Source organism: Paramisgurnus dabryanus, chromosome 11 (genome assembly GCF_030506205.2).
Source record: "Paramisgurnus dabryanus chromosome 11, PD_genome_1.1, whole genome shotgun sequence".
NCBI classification, from domain to species: domain Eukaryota; kingdom Metazoa; phylum Chordata; class Actinopteri; order Cypriniformes; family Cobitidae; genus Paramisgurnus; species Paramisgurnus dabryanus.
In genome coordinates this window covers 14,373,446-14,392,040 of record NC_133347.1, presented here as the reverse complement: position 1 = coordinate 14,392,040, position 18,595 = coordinate 14,373,446, and the positions used below count along the sequence as shown (strand labels likewise).

General features: G+C 35.8%; 1 protein-coding gene across 2 annotated transcripts; it reads left to right on the top strand.

Moving 5' to 3' along the window:
* Positions 1 to 939: 939 nt before the first annotated feature.
* Positions 940 to 18,553, top strand: slc38a5b (solute carrier family 38 member 5b). Of its 2 annotated transcripts, none has more exons than XM_065246959.2 (16): positions 940 to 1,126; positions 8,021 to 8,165; positions 8,627 to 8,696; positions 8,779 to 8,894; positions 10,592 to 10,665; positions 10,813 to 10,905; positions 11,888 to 11,969; positions 12,305 to 12,387; positions 13,220 to 13,278; positions 14,285 to 14,401; positions 14,667 to 14,746; positions 14,869 to 14,969; positions 15,291 to 15,415; positions 15,524 to 15,668; positions 16,405 to 16,508; positions 16,616 to 18,553. In XM_065246959.2, the coding sequence occupies exons 2-16, from the start codon at positions 8,107 to 8,109 to the stop codon at positions 16,718 to 16,720; spliced, it is 1,413 nt and encodes a 470-aa protein (XP_065103031.1). In that variant the 5' UTR covers positions 940 to 1,126; positions 8,021 to 8,106; the 3' UTR covers positions 16,721 to 18,553. The 2 variants fall into 2 exon arrangements, with proteins under 2 accessions (XP_065103031.1, XP_065103032.1); XM_065246960.1 differs by lacking the exon at positions 940 to 1,126 and adding an exon at positions 3,853 to 4,009.
* Positions 18,554 to 18,595: the final 42 nt, after the last annotated feature.

The window sequence follows — 18,595 nt, the reverse complement described above, 5'->3', positions numbered from 1 at the left end:
TTTCAAATATTTTAGTTAGGTTAAGGAAAAAGGACAAAAATTAATTTTCAACAAATTTTGAAATGCTCATTCAGCAGACACTCATATCCAAAGAGACAAATGATAGTAATATTTTTTGTCGAATATTACACTATATTATAATTTTTAACGTGCCTGCCTTGTGTACAATCAACCCATGTCTTATCTAATGCATAGATAATTAAAAAAAAACATTTTAATAGTGATAATTTAAGTAGTGATATATAAATAAATTATTTTAAGTTGGATTTCTACGTAAGGATTTGATCGCACGATTTATCGCGATGTTTTTTTCTATTTAAATTTAAACAAATATTTCATGATCAGTTGACCAATGTTTGTCAATCCTATCGGATATATTTTTTATTTTAATGCATTGCTCGTAACCCTCATATATTTATTTTGTGCTGTTTTTGTACTATAATATGATGTTATAGGTGTTTGTGTCCAAAGCTCCTGACCTATACTTGTGTTTAAATATACAAAATGTTGCTTTAACTAAAACCCTTTATCAGGAAATTATTAGGAAAGTTAAAGGAAAAAAACGTGCCACACGTTTGTTTTTTTTTGTTTGTTTTTTTGACCAAAATGACACTAAAGCAAGACTGTTGTCACACTGATCAGCAATTTATAAAATGGGTTATAAAGTTTTGGTACTATACATTCAAAAACACAGATGAGCAACTTTTTTACTTTTTAACGGCTAACTTTTTAAGCTGATGTGTATTTGGCTTTATTCTCTCTGAATATGAATCTGCTTGTATCACATACCAAAAGTGTGAATAAGAGAAGAACAGGAAAAACCATTGAGTAAAAGGGAGCTGTTCCCTGCATAAACGAGAGAGAGGGACAGATACTGAAATTTGAGACTGCACTGAAGAACCTCCCCCCACCCCTTCAAGGATTTTTTTCCTCCCATGTGCTTCCCACCCTTGCTTCTGTCCAACACCCTTCAGTAAGACCACACTGTATTCTCTCTTTATCTGTCTTGGAGTCCACTTAAACCTCATAACAACTGGGATAAAAGAAACACTGCAACTAAGAAAACCCTTTGGAGCATGCTTCACCAGCGCTGCCTTTGAGAAAACAGCATTTATCTTTTAAAAAAGTGAGTTTTTTTCCTGAGATCTGTGTATTGTTTGAGCACATGGGGTGTAAAACCACACTGCTGCTTTTGACAGTAAAGGCTTTATAGCTTAGGAGATTTTGTTAACAGAGTCATAACCTTTATAATGTACTTTTCATAACAAACAATCCACTTTCATACAACTTGCTAATTTTGGTTAAGATCATTTTTGTCACTTTGAAAGGATTTGTTTGGGTCAGTGACATTTATGGTTTTTCTCTATCACATGGTTAAAGCTCTTTGAATGATTGTATGTGTGAGGTGCGAAGTAAATCATTTTTAAACCAACTGTAGATGACGTTATGTGGTATCATGTCACATCACAGGACTAGAATTAACTCGTCCCAGATATACAACGTAAAAGGCCACTAGTCTATGATTTGAACGTGCACAAACTAGCTATGAATTATTGGGAAAAATATATGCTTTTCTTGAGTTAGCTGTTTTTTTGTTGATTGCGATCAGTGTAAGCACACACAAAATTATATCACTATAGTTTGGAGAAGATTTTTCTAAGCGTGAAATGTTTTGCTGAAGATAAGCTTACATGAAAATGTAAGGAAACTATCTTGATATGCCTTGTGGGTTTAAAGGAAACTGTCAACATAAACCAAACAGTGTGTTTACCTTCTTTTAAAACAATCTAGCCATTTCACAGAAATAAACTGCTATTACACACCGAATTATAACTTCACAGAGCTGAATAGATCCCAGCCTCGGATATACTCGAGAAGAAACCATATTTGTTTTCAAGCAATGTGTAAGAGTACACCTCAATGCATCAGTCTGTTTTTAAATATATAATTTTCCAGTTTTATTGCTCGACTTTCTAAGTGCAGATAGTTGGAAGTGTTGTGGATATTTAAAGCATTTGGAAAAGAGACACCAAATCTTATTGAACTCAGTAACCTCAGTTTGTTTGACTGTTGGTTGTGTTTAGTTTACGAAAACATTTGCAAACATTTGAAAGCATAGAATGTCTGAAATTCTGTAACAAAGTTGATTTAAAGAGACGGTGTAGTATATACAGTGTAGTATTTTATCTGGTCAGATATTAGTTTAAAAACATATTAGTAGAAACCTAACTGCAGTTTAATGCTAAAACTAAAGACCCATTATTTTTAACCACTGCTTGTTTGGAAGTTAAATTTACCCATAAAAAGTAACATAGTGCCTCCCTAGGCTGTTTTTTGGGTTTGTGTAGACTGGATTAACGGCCTCATGGCAATGTCATATTACCAGTTATAGGTTTTTAAAGGACCTCAGTGACTTTAAATAAACATTTCTTGTATCGTAATGTCTAAAGCCCAGGCATTTTGTTGCTAAGAACTTTGCAAAAACACATTACGCTTTGAATTATCCTCCAAAATGTGTTGACATACCACTGTTATCAGATAGGAAAATTAGAGGAAATCATTATCAGGTGAAAAAACTAATAGGAATGTCAAACGGATTTTCGGACGGGGCTGCTAAAAGCACAATGTACACAGAGAAGCTGTGACTCACACAATTGATTAAGCTCAAGTGGTTTCCTCTTTTAGTTTAAACGGATGTCCTGATCAAATTCAATGTACACGGCAACAACCACGGGAAATGAGTCTGGAGGGAGATCAGTGAGTGCAACAATGCACCTTGTGATCTATAACAATGACCAGATCTGGCTTTTAACTGTGGCTCCTGTTGTTTCAATATAGGGGACTAGAAGACGATTTTATATTAGAAACACTATGCGTTCCATTGGTCTTGGTTTTGGCGCACAGATGTGTGCGGCCCCTGAGTTTAGGGGATCATATTGTCTCTTGGGAAATACTCTGGAAAGTAAAGTTAAGGCAAGTATGCTGCAGTGATGTGTTTGCCATAAAAAGAGCACTTGTGTGTTTTAAAACACCTCTAGTCAAGGCTGTAAAATTGGTGGCAATAGTATGAAATGTTGACGTGTAGAGAAAGGTAGAGTCTGTGGAGAAAGAAGGAGGGACTAGAGAAAATGGACGAAAGGCAAAGACAAGAATGCGAGTGCAATGGGGGGAGAGTTGAGAGAGTTGTTTAGCTTTAACTCCGTGTGGTTGAGGACCATAGAGGACTTGGAAAGTATAGATGGTGGCAGATGAGGATTTGTTGTCCATACTATTTCCACTAAACAGACCATGACGCAATTGGTTAACCTGCTAAATCTTTTCAACAAACTCTCTGTCTTTTTAATGTTTTCAAACTTGTTGTAAAGTTTGGTTTTACAATTACAATTTAAAGGTATGTTTTCACTGTTTTCTTGCCTTTGATGAAGTATTTCCCATTGTTTTGGGGGTCTGGCTTTTTGTTTCTCAGTAGCCTTTGTTTTCATCACAAGCAATAACAATATGAAAACATTTAAATGTACATACAAATGTTTGCTAAGAATTGACTTTGTCAACTTACACTATTAGGTAAATAGCTGTAAACCTAATAGACATAAATAAACCAAAATACACAAAATTCCTGTTTTGTTTATATGTTTAAATCCTTGGAAAGGAAAGGGTTAAATAGTTATGGTTCTCATATACCGTCCTCACCCTTCTCTCTTAGCCACCCTCCCCCATCTCTCTCTCTCTCTCTCTCTCTCTCTCTCTCTCTCTCTCTCTCTCTCTCTCTCTCTCTCTCTCTCTCTCTCTCTCTCTCTCTCTCTCTCTCTCTCTCTCTCTCTCTCTCTCTCTCTCTCTCTCTCTCTCTCTCTCGGCCTGTCTACCCACCCTGAATGTTTTAACTGAGTGCTAAAAAGGTTAAACAAATAAGTCATTGACTGCCTAAGAGTCAGATTGAATGGTTGTCCACGTAGCATTTAAAAATCACAGAACGTGGGATTACAACACAGTCATCTAGTGCTATGCTAAGGTAAGCTGCCCCAGGTAATAGACAATCCGGTCACACTAGTTTTTCACACTTCGTAAGGCACCTATTGAGGAGGTGGTCCTGTAATGGCAAAGTTATATTTTCTTTCTCCTTTTCACTGTAGACAAACTGCTTTTTTTCTTGGCAAATGAGTGAGGGTGACATTACGCAGCTGACATGGTGTGCGATTTATAGCTTATTTTTCCATTTAAAGCTGGAAAGGTTTTCTGCTGTTCAGTTAGTAGCTCTTTCGTTCAACTCAAATTTGTTCTGTTCTTATTCCACAGGCATTTGCAAGTAAAAATGAATTTAGAGTCTTTCATGTCACTGATATATATGAAGTTTTCATTTGCCTACAGTTTGTAGAGTGTAACATATGCCTCCCTTTAGGTGTGTACACATGACTCCAATAAATCATGTTGCCAGCATTGTGACAGGACATATTGCTTCTGGAGCTCATGTTATACTTATTGGTTTAACGTGTAATTGGTGTTATTTTATATCTGTGTACGATCTCATAAGGTTAAGCTACATACGTTTATCATCAGTCTTTTAAACTGAACAATATATGTGTAGCCTGCTATTTTTATAACTGCATGTTTATTGCACAATTTGTTATTTTTCCTAATACTACTGTATTTTTTTTAGTTGTTAATGCCTTTGAATGTGTGGAAGTGTCTATATTTGACGCAATTCATACGTATTTTACTTGGTGGCTAATTCGTATTAATGATTTGCATTCGTCCCGTGACGTAAGGGCAGACGTTTCATTGTTTTTTATGATAATTGTGTGGGTTTGTACGATTCACTTTATACCAACTTGTAAAATACTGGCTGCCATATTTGTAAAGACTTTTATTAAACATTTTAAGTACGAAAAAGTTACAAAAGTTGCTCTCCTGACCAAACATATTTATTGCACGAAACAAATAATAATAATTATACAAAACGCTTACTTTTAGTAGTTAACAAAATAGTGGTAGTAGTGATATACCGATATATCGCCCGATATTTGCGGGTTTTATGTGTATCGGCATTGGCCGATATGTGGCTGCCGTGTTTGCCGATTTTTTTCCGGGATTATTTACAGACTGAGTGCTGGAAGCCGCAAGTGATTGCAGATCATGTGACTAAAAACAACCAACCTTTCCATGACAATATCAAAAGAAAGTTCCATAGCACCCTCACCTGTTTTTACCATTTGTTAAATATAGTTTTTTTTAAGTTCTATACATGTTACTTTTTTAAAATTGAGACTTGTAACATTTGGCATCATCATTGTGTCATTTTTATTATGTAAATTGAGTGAGCAAAAGCAGTATCGGCTCCAAATATCGGCTCAAGCCTGTATCGGTCATCGGCTAAGGCTGATGAAACAAAAATCGGCATCGGCACTGAAAAATCCATATTCAATGGTCGATCCCTAGTTATGACCCTGATGATACTCCACAATCGCTTTCTAAAACTTGACTCCATGCTTTATTATTTGTTTAAATGTGGTCATATGCATGGGATTATGCTATTGTTTACTGCCGCAGATGACTGTCAGAGAATTGCATTTCATCCTGATGGGTGACATACATGGATTTTACCATGCATTGTGGAATTTTACCACACCACTGTACGAGGTCAACATCTTAGGTTGGCAACTGGACACTAACTTTCCAAAACTGTGTGTCGATAACCCATACATCAGGTTAGGCTAATGAGTTCCAGTAGTAGGGGGTGTGTTGTTTTTATGTCTTTTCAAATGCGCATGCTAATTGCTTTGCAAAATAATGTAGAGCCAAGATTTGCAATTTATTTTTGTCCCATTAGACATCCGTCCCATACTGAAATAGCAGGATTTATTGCCATGCATAAAAGTGTGTGTGTGTGTTTTATACATTTTAATAGATCAGATTTCTGTGTGGGTTTAAATGTCACTTTGTTTAAAAATACACTGCAGTTTCACACACACTTAGGATATCCAGAAACTATTTGAAGTCTCACATATTCACGTGGGATTTGAACTTTCAGTTTTATAAAGCTACTTTTACTGCAAGATTTCTATGCTGCATGTGAGGAAAGACCAATATGTGAATAACCATGTGCTGGCAATGTGTTATTACAACAAATCTTATCAGGCTTTTGGGTCACACCAATGTACAAGGTTGTGCTCGAACAGCAGCCTGGGAACTAAAGCTGCCAGGGAACTCTGGATGCTCTCCAAACCTCCTTCAAGCCTGAGCCACGTATTCAAAGTTACCACTAAATGTGACTGAATTTCATACGCGCCCTTGTGGTTTCTTTTCAGTGTTTCGCAGGGTCCTACATTCACCCTGATCTGATATTTGTTTTTATCAGGTGGGTGTGGGGTGCCGTGCGGGCTTAAGCCCCTGCCCCTTTGGTCTCAACTGTAGACTGTCGCTCAGGTCATAGTGAAAATAATCGTAAAAGTAAATGATAATTTATATGTTTAAATATTATAATTCTATATTATGTGTACATCATGAGCTGCATGATGGGTAATAAGTAACATGTAAATGTATATTAAAAATGAAATAAATGTGGCAGCGAGTTAAGCTTAATTAATTATAATAAAAGTTTAACTCGCTTTTTAGCATAAAATTTGATTTGTTTTTGGAAGATTCAAGTCATTTTAACAATATGGTTTAGCATATGTGCTTGTTTAAATACTACCAGTCCCATTAGTATTAGTTTTTTATTTATTGTCACATTTAAGTTTTGTGGTAGGCTATATTTTCCTTTATGAAAATCATCTGGTTTTATTATAGTAAAGGTGTAACAAAATGTTTATTGACATTGGTTATCACTGTATTGCCATTTTTACTAATAAATAACATGGTTAAGCTATGGTAAATGTAGAAAAAAGCTGTTATTTTGTGGCAAACCGTAGTAAACATGTTTTATCTATAAAAACTAAGTATTAAATATCAACAATATTGAACATAATATCCACATAATTACCTTCCTCATTCTCAGTATTTTGTTTAGAAAACATTAAAGTAAATAATATTTAGTAATATAAACATTTAGGGATTTTTATTGACTGATATGTTATGCATTAGAGCATCGTACCACTGTTAGTTACAAAGGAACAAATTGTCCTTCCGCCCATGTGGAGGTCTGTGCACGCCACTGTCTTTAATCAATACTGTGCAGACTGTAACCAATATACCCAAATTACCACCCCTACACGCCCACCTCTTTTACTAAAGAATAATGCTGAATGGTATCTTCCCCCCAGACAGTTTCGTTTCGGTCACTCTGTTGGTCAAACATGAGTCAAGGTTCCAATTTGCCAACATTGAGAATGGCATACTGTACAAAACATTTATTTGACTTGGACATGTGTTTGAAATGCAAATAATGCAACACCCATATATATATATAACCATGCTGTCTCAAACATTATATTGTAAATTCAGTTTCTGTTTGAATTCATCTGCGTAGCCTATAGTTAAAAAGGCAAATGAGGTATAAATCTAAAATGAAGAAATAAACCCAAAACTACAGATCGCCTGAGACCCTTGTGCTCTTTAACCTCTTGAAACATGACCCCTAAGAGCCAATCAGAGTAGAGGTAGTGGGAAATGGACACATGGACCTCATGTTTCCTGAACAATTGGCTAAATTCTCACGGTTTCCCACTGAATAACTTGTAAATGATTAGTGAAAATGTGCTTATATGAGACCCTGTCTGTGAAACCCAGGCTAAAGTTTTATAATTTAATTGTGAGATTTAGAGCATTAAAGTTTTATTATAAATGTTATTTTTTATTTTGTCTTCAAAATTGCTATTTTTCACAGAATGTTGTTAATATTATGTAGAAAACAGAAAAAAAAACATTACATGGGTTTTCCCAGCATAAGTCAACATAGCTAGTGAATTATTAATTGATGATAGTTAAATTCTCTGAAAAGTAGTTATTTGAAATTGACTAAATCATGCAGATGAAAATGACACTGACACAATGACATATTAAGAATGTTGTTTTTTTATTCTTGCAGATCTACATAAAAGTCAACTCTCCACTCCGCTCTTAACAAGACAACCTTTTTTTCACATCCAACAAGAAAAAAAAAATAAAAGCATAATGGAACTCCAGAAACTAACAAATGGTCACCACCAAGACTTTCAACAACTTGATGAGGGGTATGTTTTATTCAATTGTTTCTTTTTATATGGTTACCTTAATGAAGTTTTTATCATTATCAATCAGAATAAGCTAACACTACCTGTTCATTTTTCACTGAGCTGGAGATGCAAACCAAAATCTCTCAAGCAAAAAAATCTCTTTCTTTCTTTAAGTTCTTAGGGCCATAACCATAGTAAACATTGACAGGGACAGTAAATTACCAAATTGTCAACCCCTAATAATTCAGATTTTTTAATGTGGCTCTGATATAATCCATTACATGCTGCTATCTATGTTCTCAGGATGGCAAAAGTCAGTGAATGTCAGAACTGAGAGGGTGAATGAAAGTTATTGAAAATTCATATATTTACTTTTTTTATAGACAGAGTGAGCAGGATATGGTTTGATCATTTCTTAACTATTGTAAATGATAAGCAAAAAACAAGTAATATTTTGATCTGTTTTCTGATACACAAAGAGAGTCAGCTGAACGAGAAGAGTTTCTACCACACAAGAGTGATGGAGGAAAACCCCCTCAGTTTACAGATGTAAGTGCAGAAATAAAGCTGTTTTCGAGAGGCTTCTTTTGCTCTCTGTCTGATTTCTATTTTGTCTCTGTTTTTTTGGTAGTTTGAGGGGAAGACCTCATTTGGGATGTCTGTCTTTAACCTCAGCAATGCCATCATGGGAAGTGGGATTCTGGGATTGTCCTATGCCATGTCCAACACTGGTATCATCCTTTTCCTGTGAGTGACTCAAAATTTCTCTTAAATCCTCCCTGTGTATTTGTTGTGCTACCATGTCACAGTTAATAATATAGATAAGTTAATAATTTTGCTTGTATAGAAACTGTTGAGAAGTACCTGTTTTAATCCAAGTAGTTCGCCATAAATATGTGATTTTGCAGGTGTTTTATGACACATAAAGCAAGGCATATTTTCTTTACTGCATACATTTTTCCATAGCCTTGGAATGCTGCAGGTGTTTGTGGTTTAGGAGAACTGGGGAATGTGATGATAAATCAGATTATATCTCTTGAATCTCCATTTTACACTTACAGTATTTTAAAGGGGACATTTCACAAGACTTTTAAAAACTGTAAAATAAATCTTTGACGTTGCCAGAGTACATATGTGAAGTTTTAGCTCAAAATACCATATATATAATTTATTACAGCATGTTAACTCTTTCACCGCCTTTGACGAGATATCTCGTCAATTAAGAGAAAACGCTTCCCCGCCAATGACGAGATTTTCAGTCTTTCCGCAATACCGCTATTATCCACCATGTGGCGCCCTTCCGCAACTTTTTAAACCTGGAAGTATTGCCCTATGGCAAGCAGCTGCATGTCCGTGTCTGTTTTAAAGATCGCTCTGAATGGGATCTCTATAAAAAATCCGTCACAAAAATGGAATTATCTCTGCTTTTTGCTCAAAATGTGGTGTTTTTGCAGAAACCTACCCATATTCAAAAGCTGATTACAAAAGAACCACTGAAGGTAGGATGAAACGGTTTTTTTTTTTTGAAAGCAGAGGGTCTGTTCTTTCATTTCGTATATGTATGTTCATTTGTATGTTTATATATTTAAAGAAGAACATTTTCTGGAAGGCATTAAACTTTGGTGAAAATCATGAAAAAACGCTGGCTGGCAACTTTTTTTTAAAACGCTGGCGGTGAAAGAGTTAAAATTGCCACTTTGTTGATGTGAGCGAAATGTGCCGTTTTGGGTGTGTCCTTTTAAATGCAAATGAGCTGGGGCACGTTCAAGCTCACACCGGTGCGTAACGTTTTGCTACGGTTTCCGAGTTGAACGACATGTTTCCTGGAAACGGTGTGCAACAGGTTTTAGATGCGTTTTTTCTTGTTTGGTTGGTGTGTCAGAAATGTTGGCCCAATCAGCAGCAAGATGTATATAAACCACGCGGTACTAAAGAGACAGCTCGCTCAATGGGTTCAAGTTGGAATGTTGTCTTTCATTCTGGATGGCAAGGTCAGTGACTGTAACATCGAGGGTTTATAACTATTTCATCAGGCTCCAGAAACATTTAAAAAAAAAAACAAAGAATGGCCTCTCAGCTACTGTAGTTGCAACTCTTGCGTCATCACAACAGGGTGTTCAACACATCACCGTTTCTGTTTAATAATGATGTTCTGAATTCACAAGGGGAGCCAAATTTCAATGACCTATTTTTTAGTTACGGGATTGTTCTTTTTAACATTTTCTATGTTGATAGAAGCACTAGGGACCCAACTATAGCACTAAAAAATGAAAAAGTCAGATTTTCATGATATGTCCCCTTTAAATTACATGTTTTTTCTAAAGTAATTGACAGCATGCCTTATCTCATTTTCAAAGAAATATGGCATATATCAGTCAAAGATATGATTGACATTGTCTTGTATATTTTCAGTACATTACACTTTTTCTGCTTACTCACCATAGGATCTTGCTGACTTGCATAGCTGTCATGTCATCATACTCTATCCATCTTCTGCTCAAGAGTGCAGGAGTTGTAGGTATGTTCATGTGATTTAAAATCTCTCTGTTATTAAGATTTTTAAATAAATTTTTATCGTTGTGTATAGGCAAAATATTATGTCATTTAGTTTTTTTGTTAATAATTTAAGTAGGAATTATTCATGTAACATGTGTTTTCTGTACAGGCATTCGTGCCTATGAACAACTTGGTAAACGAGCATTTGGACACCCAGGGAAAATTTTGGCAGCTGTTGTCATAACCATGCACAACATTGGTGGTGAGTTGGACAGCTCTGTGTTCCTATTTATCCTATTTGAATACATAAACAGGCCCTGCTACAATAATTATACATGATCATTTTCCAATTCTTTACATGTAGTTGTTAGCAGATGCTTATATACAAAGCAAATAACAAAATTAGGATAAAAATTAAGGGATTTATCATAGTGGCCCAATAATGCAAGAAGTGCTTAAGTTACTAGTTTTATGATGCCAAAGCAATGCCAGCTTTCAGCAATCTTTAAGTTTCACAAGGATTGTTCAGTATGGGCACTTAAGGGTCATGAAATATTAGCAGGGTCATGTTACATAACATTCTCTTTCAGACCATGTAACAAAAGTTTTATTGTCCTGCCTGAGGTATAGCAATATATTTGCAATGTCCTGGCCAGCCTAAAATTAGACTGCCACGGAGTACATGGTTTTATAGTTCACATAAGGCTACAGGACACATACTGTAGATACTTGTCTATTTATTACTACCATGGCTAAGGATGGATTATAAGTCCTTTAAACCCTTAGGGCACTATATTCTTACAAATAAAGGTGGTAAAAGGTTCTCCACAGTGATGCCATAAAAACATTTTGGTTCCTTAAAGAACCATTTAGTCAAAGGTTCTTAGATGAACCATACTCTTTTCATATCATACCATATCTATGAATATCCTTTTTTCTCTACAAAGAACCCAAACAGAAAGGTTCTTCGGATGTTAAAGGTTCCATTCGGCCAAAAATGGTTTGTCTATGACATCGTAAAGCACCTTTACCTTTAAGAGTGTATACTTTTTGAAGATGCCATGTTATTGCCCAACTTGAGTTCTGCAACCAACAAATCTCTTTTTTTTTAAATCTTTTATAATAATACTTGAGCCATATATACGTCTATTTTAAGACAAATAAGTCAACTGTTAGTCAATACTTTTGTAATTTAACTTAAAGATATGTCAAAACTGATGCATCTGCCTCTCTTTTCCTTTCAGCTATGTCTAGCTACCTCTTCATTGTGAAGTATGAGTTACCTCTGGTTATTCAGGCTTTCCTTGGTCTTCACCACAGCAGTGGGTAAGCATAAATCATCTGCTTTCCCGTAATCTTCTAATGAATCTAATTAAATGTACCCAAGAGTTAGATAGGTCATTCAAGTTAACTGTTGTTGCAAAACCAATGTAAGCGGCACTGCAATAGTCTGACAGTATTGCAGTATCATTGTTTATTTAATCCTTCTTTTACAAACCTTATCCTTTTATTTAATCTGGATATGCTCCAGATCCCAGTGCATTCCAAATCCTAAATCTGTTATATACAGTACATAATAAAACTATTCAGTTCGACACTTGTAATGGATCAGGATGAATTGTCTTTTTTTTTACCCCTATTCATTTTTCTGTTTATACAAGTGAGTGGTTCCTGAACGGCAACTATCTGATCATCATTGTGTCCATTTGTATCATTTTGCCTCTGGCCTTGATGAAACAACTTGGTAAGCCATTCTGTTCTTTGTTTGCAGTGCTTACATACTCTCTTCTCATGTTTACTATTGGCTTGTCCTTTTTCCAGTAGAGGTACAAATGAGGAGCTCAGATGCACAAGCCGCAAAACGGCATGTATTATGGGATTAAGCGGATTGTTTTTGATGAACATACTCAGGCCATTCAGAAATATCGTTGTTTTTTGGGCAGAACCCACTAATGCCAGTGATGTCACGACAGCATATGAAATGACCGTCAATCACATTCAAATATGGGTCCCTTTTGAATACTTTGAATGAATGTGATGTGGAAATCACATGGGTTACAGCGCCCCCTAACGTGTGGTTCAGTTTCTTCATTTTTACATTCTGACCGTCATTATTTGCAATGGAAAGTTTTGCAGTCACATTTCTTAAATACCAATGAAATGACTAAACTGACATTTTTTTAAAAAAATAAGTCATTTCAGTTACAGACTAGTAATTCCCTTTTTTTTGCCATTAAAGAGAAATTACTGAACCCACAAAGACCTGATTAAAAATGCTCATTTACAAAAAAAAAAAAAACACACTTAGGATTTTTTTCATTTGAACTCTTCAAATATTTTTCTATTCACAGTCATTTTAAACAGGGATTAAAGATTAATTTTGAAGATCTGTATAGTCTTCAAGTATTTAGACCATATTAATTTCTAGCATTGTGCTGTGGTTTAATATTTATTCAAACTCTCATGTTAATGTGTTAAATGATCTGTTTTCAGTGCACTCATTTGTAACTTTAAACAAATGTAATCATTGACAGTGTCAGTGTTAATGTTGGAGTAATGGATGTTGTTTATTGCAGGGTACCTGGGCTACACTAGTGGCTTCTCTCTGACCTGTATGGTCTTCTTCCTGAGCTCAGTAAGTGATGTGAGAGGTGTCGGCCAATAAGATGTTGACTTAATTCAGTGGCCTGTATGCTTGTCCTATACATTTTATATTAGTTATTTAAGTTATAAAAATGTGGATTACAATAAAAAATAATAAGTAATATATTATATAAATTATATATAATATAATGTAACCCTGTATCATGAAATTATGTACCTACATTCACGTAACTTTGTGAGTATTTTCCGTGACAATAATACGTTTTACACCTTTTTGCGTGAACGTCACATATTTCTGTTTATTTGTCACATTTGTTACTCAACTGTTTTGTCCTATTTTCAAACCATTGACGCTTCGGTTTAGATTTGCATTAGTAAGTCACTTTAAGTATTGGTTTATACCTTTTTTCCATTATTAATTTTTTATGATTTTTAAACCATTGTTGCCTGGCATTAGGGTTAAAGTTGGTTTGGGTCATTTTATGTAAATCTAACCCTAAACCGAAGCGACAATGGTAAGAAAGTAAGACAAAACAGTTGAGTAACAAATACGTGACAGTGACACGTAAACAGAAATACGTGACATGTTCACAGATAAGGCAGAAAAACGTGTCAGTGTCACGGAAAACACTATCACGAAACCATTATCATGAAATTACGTACCTATTGTCACATAATTTTGTGATAATGGATTTCATAATAATATATAATAATAAGCACTCTGATAGACATCTTTTGACCAATTAGATTTACAGAAAGGTGTGTCTCTATCTTTTTTTGTTATCTTAGTTTTCCAACCTGTTTGTCGTTTGTTTTATTAACATAAATCACGGTTCTGGCTAGAGGGAATACAGCTATGGCAAAATCTCATGACATGTTGGGTTTAGGGTTAGGTTTGTGAGTAGGATTGGTACAAAAAACACCGGTTCTAACTAGATATGATACAGTTACGGCCTAAATCCTGTGTAATGTTTGGTTTGGGGGTAGGAATAGGATAAAAACAGTTTTTTCACATTTTTTACTTCTCTGTTTCACAGGTCATCTATAAGAAGTTTAACATCCCTTGTCCATTTGACAGTTTCGGTAACCAAACCGTGAACAACATAACTATTGATGGCCAATGTGAAGCCAAATACTTCACTATTAACCAGCAAGTAAGAAAGTAACCTTTTTAAGTCTATTTAGAAAGTCAATTTTTAATTGTAATTCTAACCTCTTAAGACTTGCAACCCAGATCTAAGAGCTATTTCCTTTATAGCTCCTTACAGTAGTAAACTCTTTGTGTTCAGCTAAAAATAATGCTGCCAAGCATCACGTAGTTTCATTATGATACAAGTGTGAAAACCTCTGACTGGTTACCTCACTATGTGAGATCAACAGGTGCCTTGTATAATTTCAGTTGTTCTGTTTACCTTGCAGACGGCCTACACGGTTCCAATTCTGGCTTTTGCCTTTGTATGCCACCCTGAGGTGCTGCCGATCTACACCGAACTGCGCAAGTACGTTCAGTACACATCGGTACACAACATTTCAGAGGAAGTGTCTCTGTTTCTTTGCTGGAAAAGGGAAATATGAGTCAAAAAGTAAATCTCCTTTCCGGTTGTTGTTTTGACACTTCTAGCCCCACAAAGAGACGCATGCAGGACATTGCCAACGTGTCCATCCTGGGGATGTTTGTCATGTATCTGCTCACTGCCATCTTTGGCTACCTCACCTTTTATTGTAAGCACTCTGGATTTTAAGTTAAAAGTCTAGCGCAACAAATCAATGTACCATTTCAGTTGATACCCTTACCGCAAAGCCAGCCATTTCCTTAAATGAAAGACATGGGAATGTTATTTTATGAATTGATTTACACTTTTTGATTTGTTGATAATAATATGACTCAATGAGCTATATCTCTCACACACCTATATATATTCCTTATAGATGCAGTCTGGTTATTAGCTAAATCTCATACATGCCACATCCTGCCATGGTGTTTGCATAAGTAAAATAATAGTAAATAGCAAATAAATGTTGATTTCTCTGTTTAAAAACTAGTGAACACAGAGGCAGAACTTCTGCACACCTACAGTAAGGTGGATCCTTTGGACACTCTCATTCTATGTGTGCGTGTGGCTGTGCTGGTGGCCGTCACTTTAACCGTTCCAGTTGTTCTCTTCCCGGTAATGAGACAAACACTTTTATTTGGCCTGCTTGCTTGTTTATTTGTTACGATAATACCACAAAGAGGTAAAATTTTGGTTGATATTTTGGTCTTGTTCCCCTTTCAGATTCGTAGAGCTCTTCTTCAGCTTCTGTTCCCTGATAAACCCTTTAACTGGGTGCGTCACATCCTCATTGCCATATGTCTGCTCTTCGTTGTCAACCTGCTTGTCATTTTCGTGCCCAACATTCGTGACATATTTGGGATCATTGGTGAGGATATAACATATAATATAACGTACAGTGAAAGGAATGGTTCACACACAAAATTTAAATTACCCCATAATTTACTCATCCTCATGTCATTCTGTGTGTATATGACTTACTTTTTTCAGCCAAACACATATGGGGTTATATTAAATATCCTGACTTTTTTTAGACCACACCCGGAGGTGGGCTGAATATGGTTCACTTTTGGGTTCTTTTGTGGTTAGATTTCTTTTTGACGCATGTGAAAGCAATGAGGTCCCGGTTTTGACATGTATCAAAACTAACTGCTGCACAGTTTGTTTGTTTTTATGAAAGAAAGGAAGTCACATACACCTAGTATGACCCAGGGTAAATTATTGGGTAACTTTCATTTTTGGGTGAATTATTTGTTTAATTCAATGTCCACAGCGGCCATATCAGTATTAAAGAAACAGTATGTAGGATTGTGGCCAAAACTGGTATTGAAATCACAAAACATGTGGCTAAAACTGGTACTGCAATCACACAGCCGGTGGCCAATACACAAAATGACAACATAAACATCAGTTGAGGGCTGCAACTCCACTTTTTAAATTACAATATCCTGGCCAGACCACTGTTGTCAGTGATATAAGTATTTGAAATGAAAATTATTTCTTAATGTCTAGTGACATATCAGGGCCATTTTTATGATTAATTGATATACATTTCTTACATACTGTTCCTTTAAGAATGACAGCTTCATCTGTCTATTTTACAGGTGCAACCTCTGCTCCGAGCTTGATCTTCATCCTCCCAGGGCTGTTTTACATCCGTATCATTTCCCCTGAGCAAGAGCCAATGAACTCGAGGCCAAAGATTCAAGTAAGTCGCAGACTCATTCTGAATCCACACTTTGAATCAAATAGTTGCCTCACTGAACTCTGAGTCAGATGTAGACATTAAACACACGTTGTTGTCTTCCGCTTCAGGCTGCTTGCTTCACCGCCCTGGGCTTCATCTTCATGAGCATGAGCTTGACGTTCATCGCGCTGGACTGGATCTACGGGGAGAACAGAAGTGGAGGAGGCCACTAAACTTCAACTACAAAACTGTAAGGGTCCAAACAGCCTGCTTAGAAGAACACCACCTCCCCTTCGCTCCTAAACATGAGAGAAGGCCATCACTGATAGGCTGGACCCATCTCACCTCAGATGTTTTGTCCCACTGAGTTAGGAAAGATTAGGCGGAGGATTTCCGGGGGACGTGTCATATCATTTTGAGGTTGTGATCCCGCACACGGTCGATTCTCCTAATGCGCTTCTTATCGATAACTGCAATGTCGGTGGAAGCCCCCCAAAAGCTTTAGCATTATGCAGAACAACTGGCTTTAACATACAGCAGAATCCAAAAATAATGAACAGAGAGGTTTATCTTATTTTTTGATGGGGGAAATTCTAGTTCCTCACTACGCCTCTTCCAAAACATCATCTGTTCTGTTGCCCCATCAAACACAGGCCATGGTCCCAGAGTGCAATACTGAGGGAAAAAAACTGCTACAGTTTTCCTGAAACAATTCTGGTCCACTACAATACAATATAATACAGTAAGGAAAAATCTACACCATCTCAGAGCTGCTTTGATAAATGCTGCAGAACCTGATATGAATCTGTAAGGATCTTGCAATAAATATTGCAATTTTAATTATGAAATTGATGGGAAAACTTGATCCTAAACTATTGTGTGATATCAACATCGCCACTTGAACGAATTGTTGATCGATAAAACCGACAATCAGCTTTATACCTAAGATTTTGTTACATTTATTTGTTAGATGTGAGGTACGTGGAGTTGCTGTATTTTTATGGTGCAGTGGGGTGGAATGCCATCTATGGAGGAACAGATGGATATCTATAAACTCCATTCGAAGAGGTGCTTCATTATAATGCTGTGATTGACAAACCCTAACCTGTGAATTCATTCATTAATGTGATTTTTTCCATCACAGTTTCCTGTAAGCAACAAATGATTGGCTTAAATAATAGTTGTACTTTTTCTGATCAATTGATGACAGGTAAAACGTCCCCGGAAACGTAAAAATATCTTAAGATCTAATAGAGAAAGAGAGAATTTTAGGAAAATATTTGTTTTTTTATTTTTTCTACTATTATATATTTTAAGTTTTGTCCCATGCATAAATCGACTTTTTTTTTAACTTTGAAAAACAATGACTGTGCATGTCATAAAATGACAGTTTTTTCCTCTTGGTCTGTTGTAGACCGTTAAACAATGCAATGTCTGTTGAAAGTCATTTCGAGGCACATCTACTCACTGTGTGCAGCTCAGGCCATTGCTAAAAACAATACAGAATGGCAATTCCCCTCCTCTCCCAGAATCCTGCAATATATATTTATTCTGTTTTATGAAAATAAACACACAGTATTTTAATTATTCTGTGTTTGGTAGTAAAAAACACACACAGGTGCCAAATTTCAAGCGGTCAAAGATTTACCGTCCCAGTGTGGGACAAAAACTCCAAAGACAGCAGTTGAATAAACTCATTTTTTACTGCTTTTACATTTGTCTTTTGGTTTACTTGACCTTTGACTTTGTTATACCTGCAGTTTTCAATAAAGATGTACAGTCAGTATTAAAAATGCCCAGTATGTATTTATTTGTTTGTGTACCCATAAGATATTATGCACAATACATGCATATTTATGGGACCCTGTCTGTGAAAACCCAATTGAAGGTTTTTTGTGTGAACTTTTTGTGAACATAATTAAATTATGATAGTTCACAGATGGGGGACTTATTTATTTATTTTAATTTGCTTAGGCTATTCCACATGAAACACTGTGTTGGTATTGTCAATAAAAGCCTTTTGAAACTGTCAGAAAGACACTGTAGGAAGCTGACATTATAACAAACAGACGTCTTACTGTTCATTTTCTCTTTATTCCTCTTTTTTT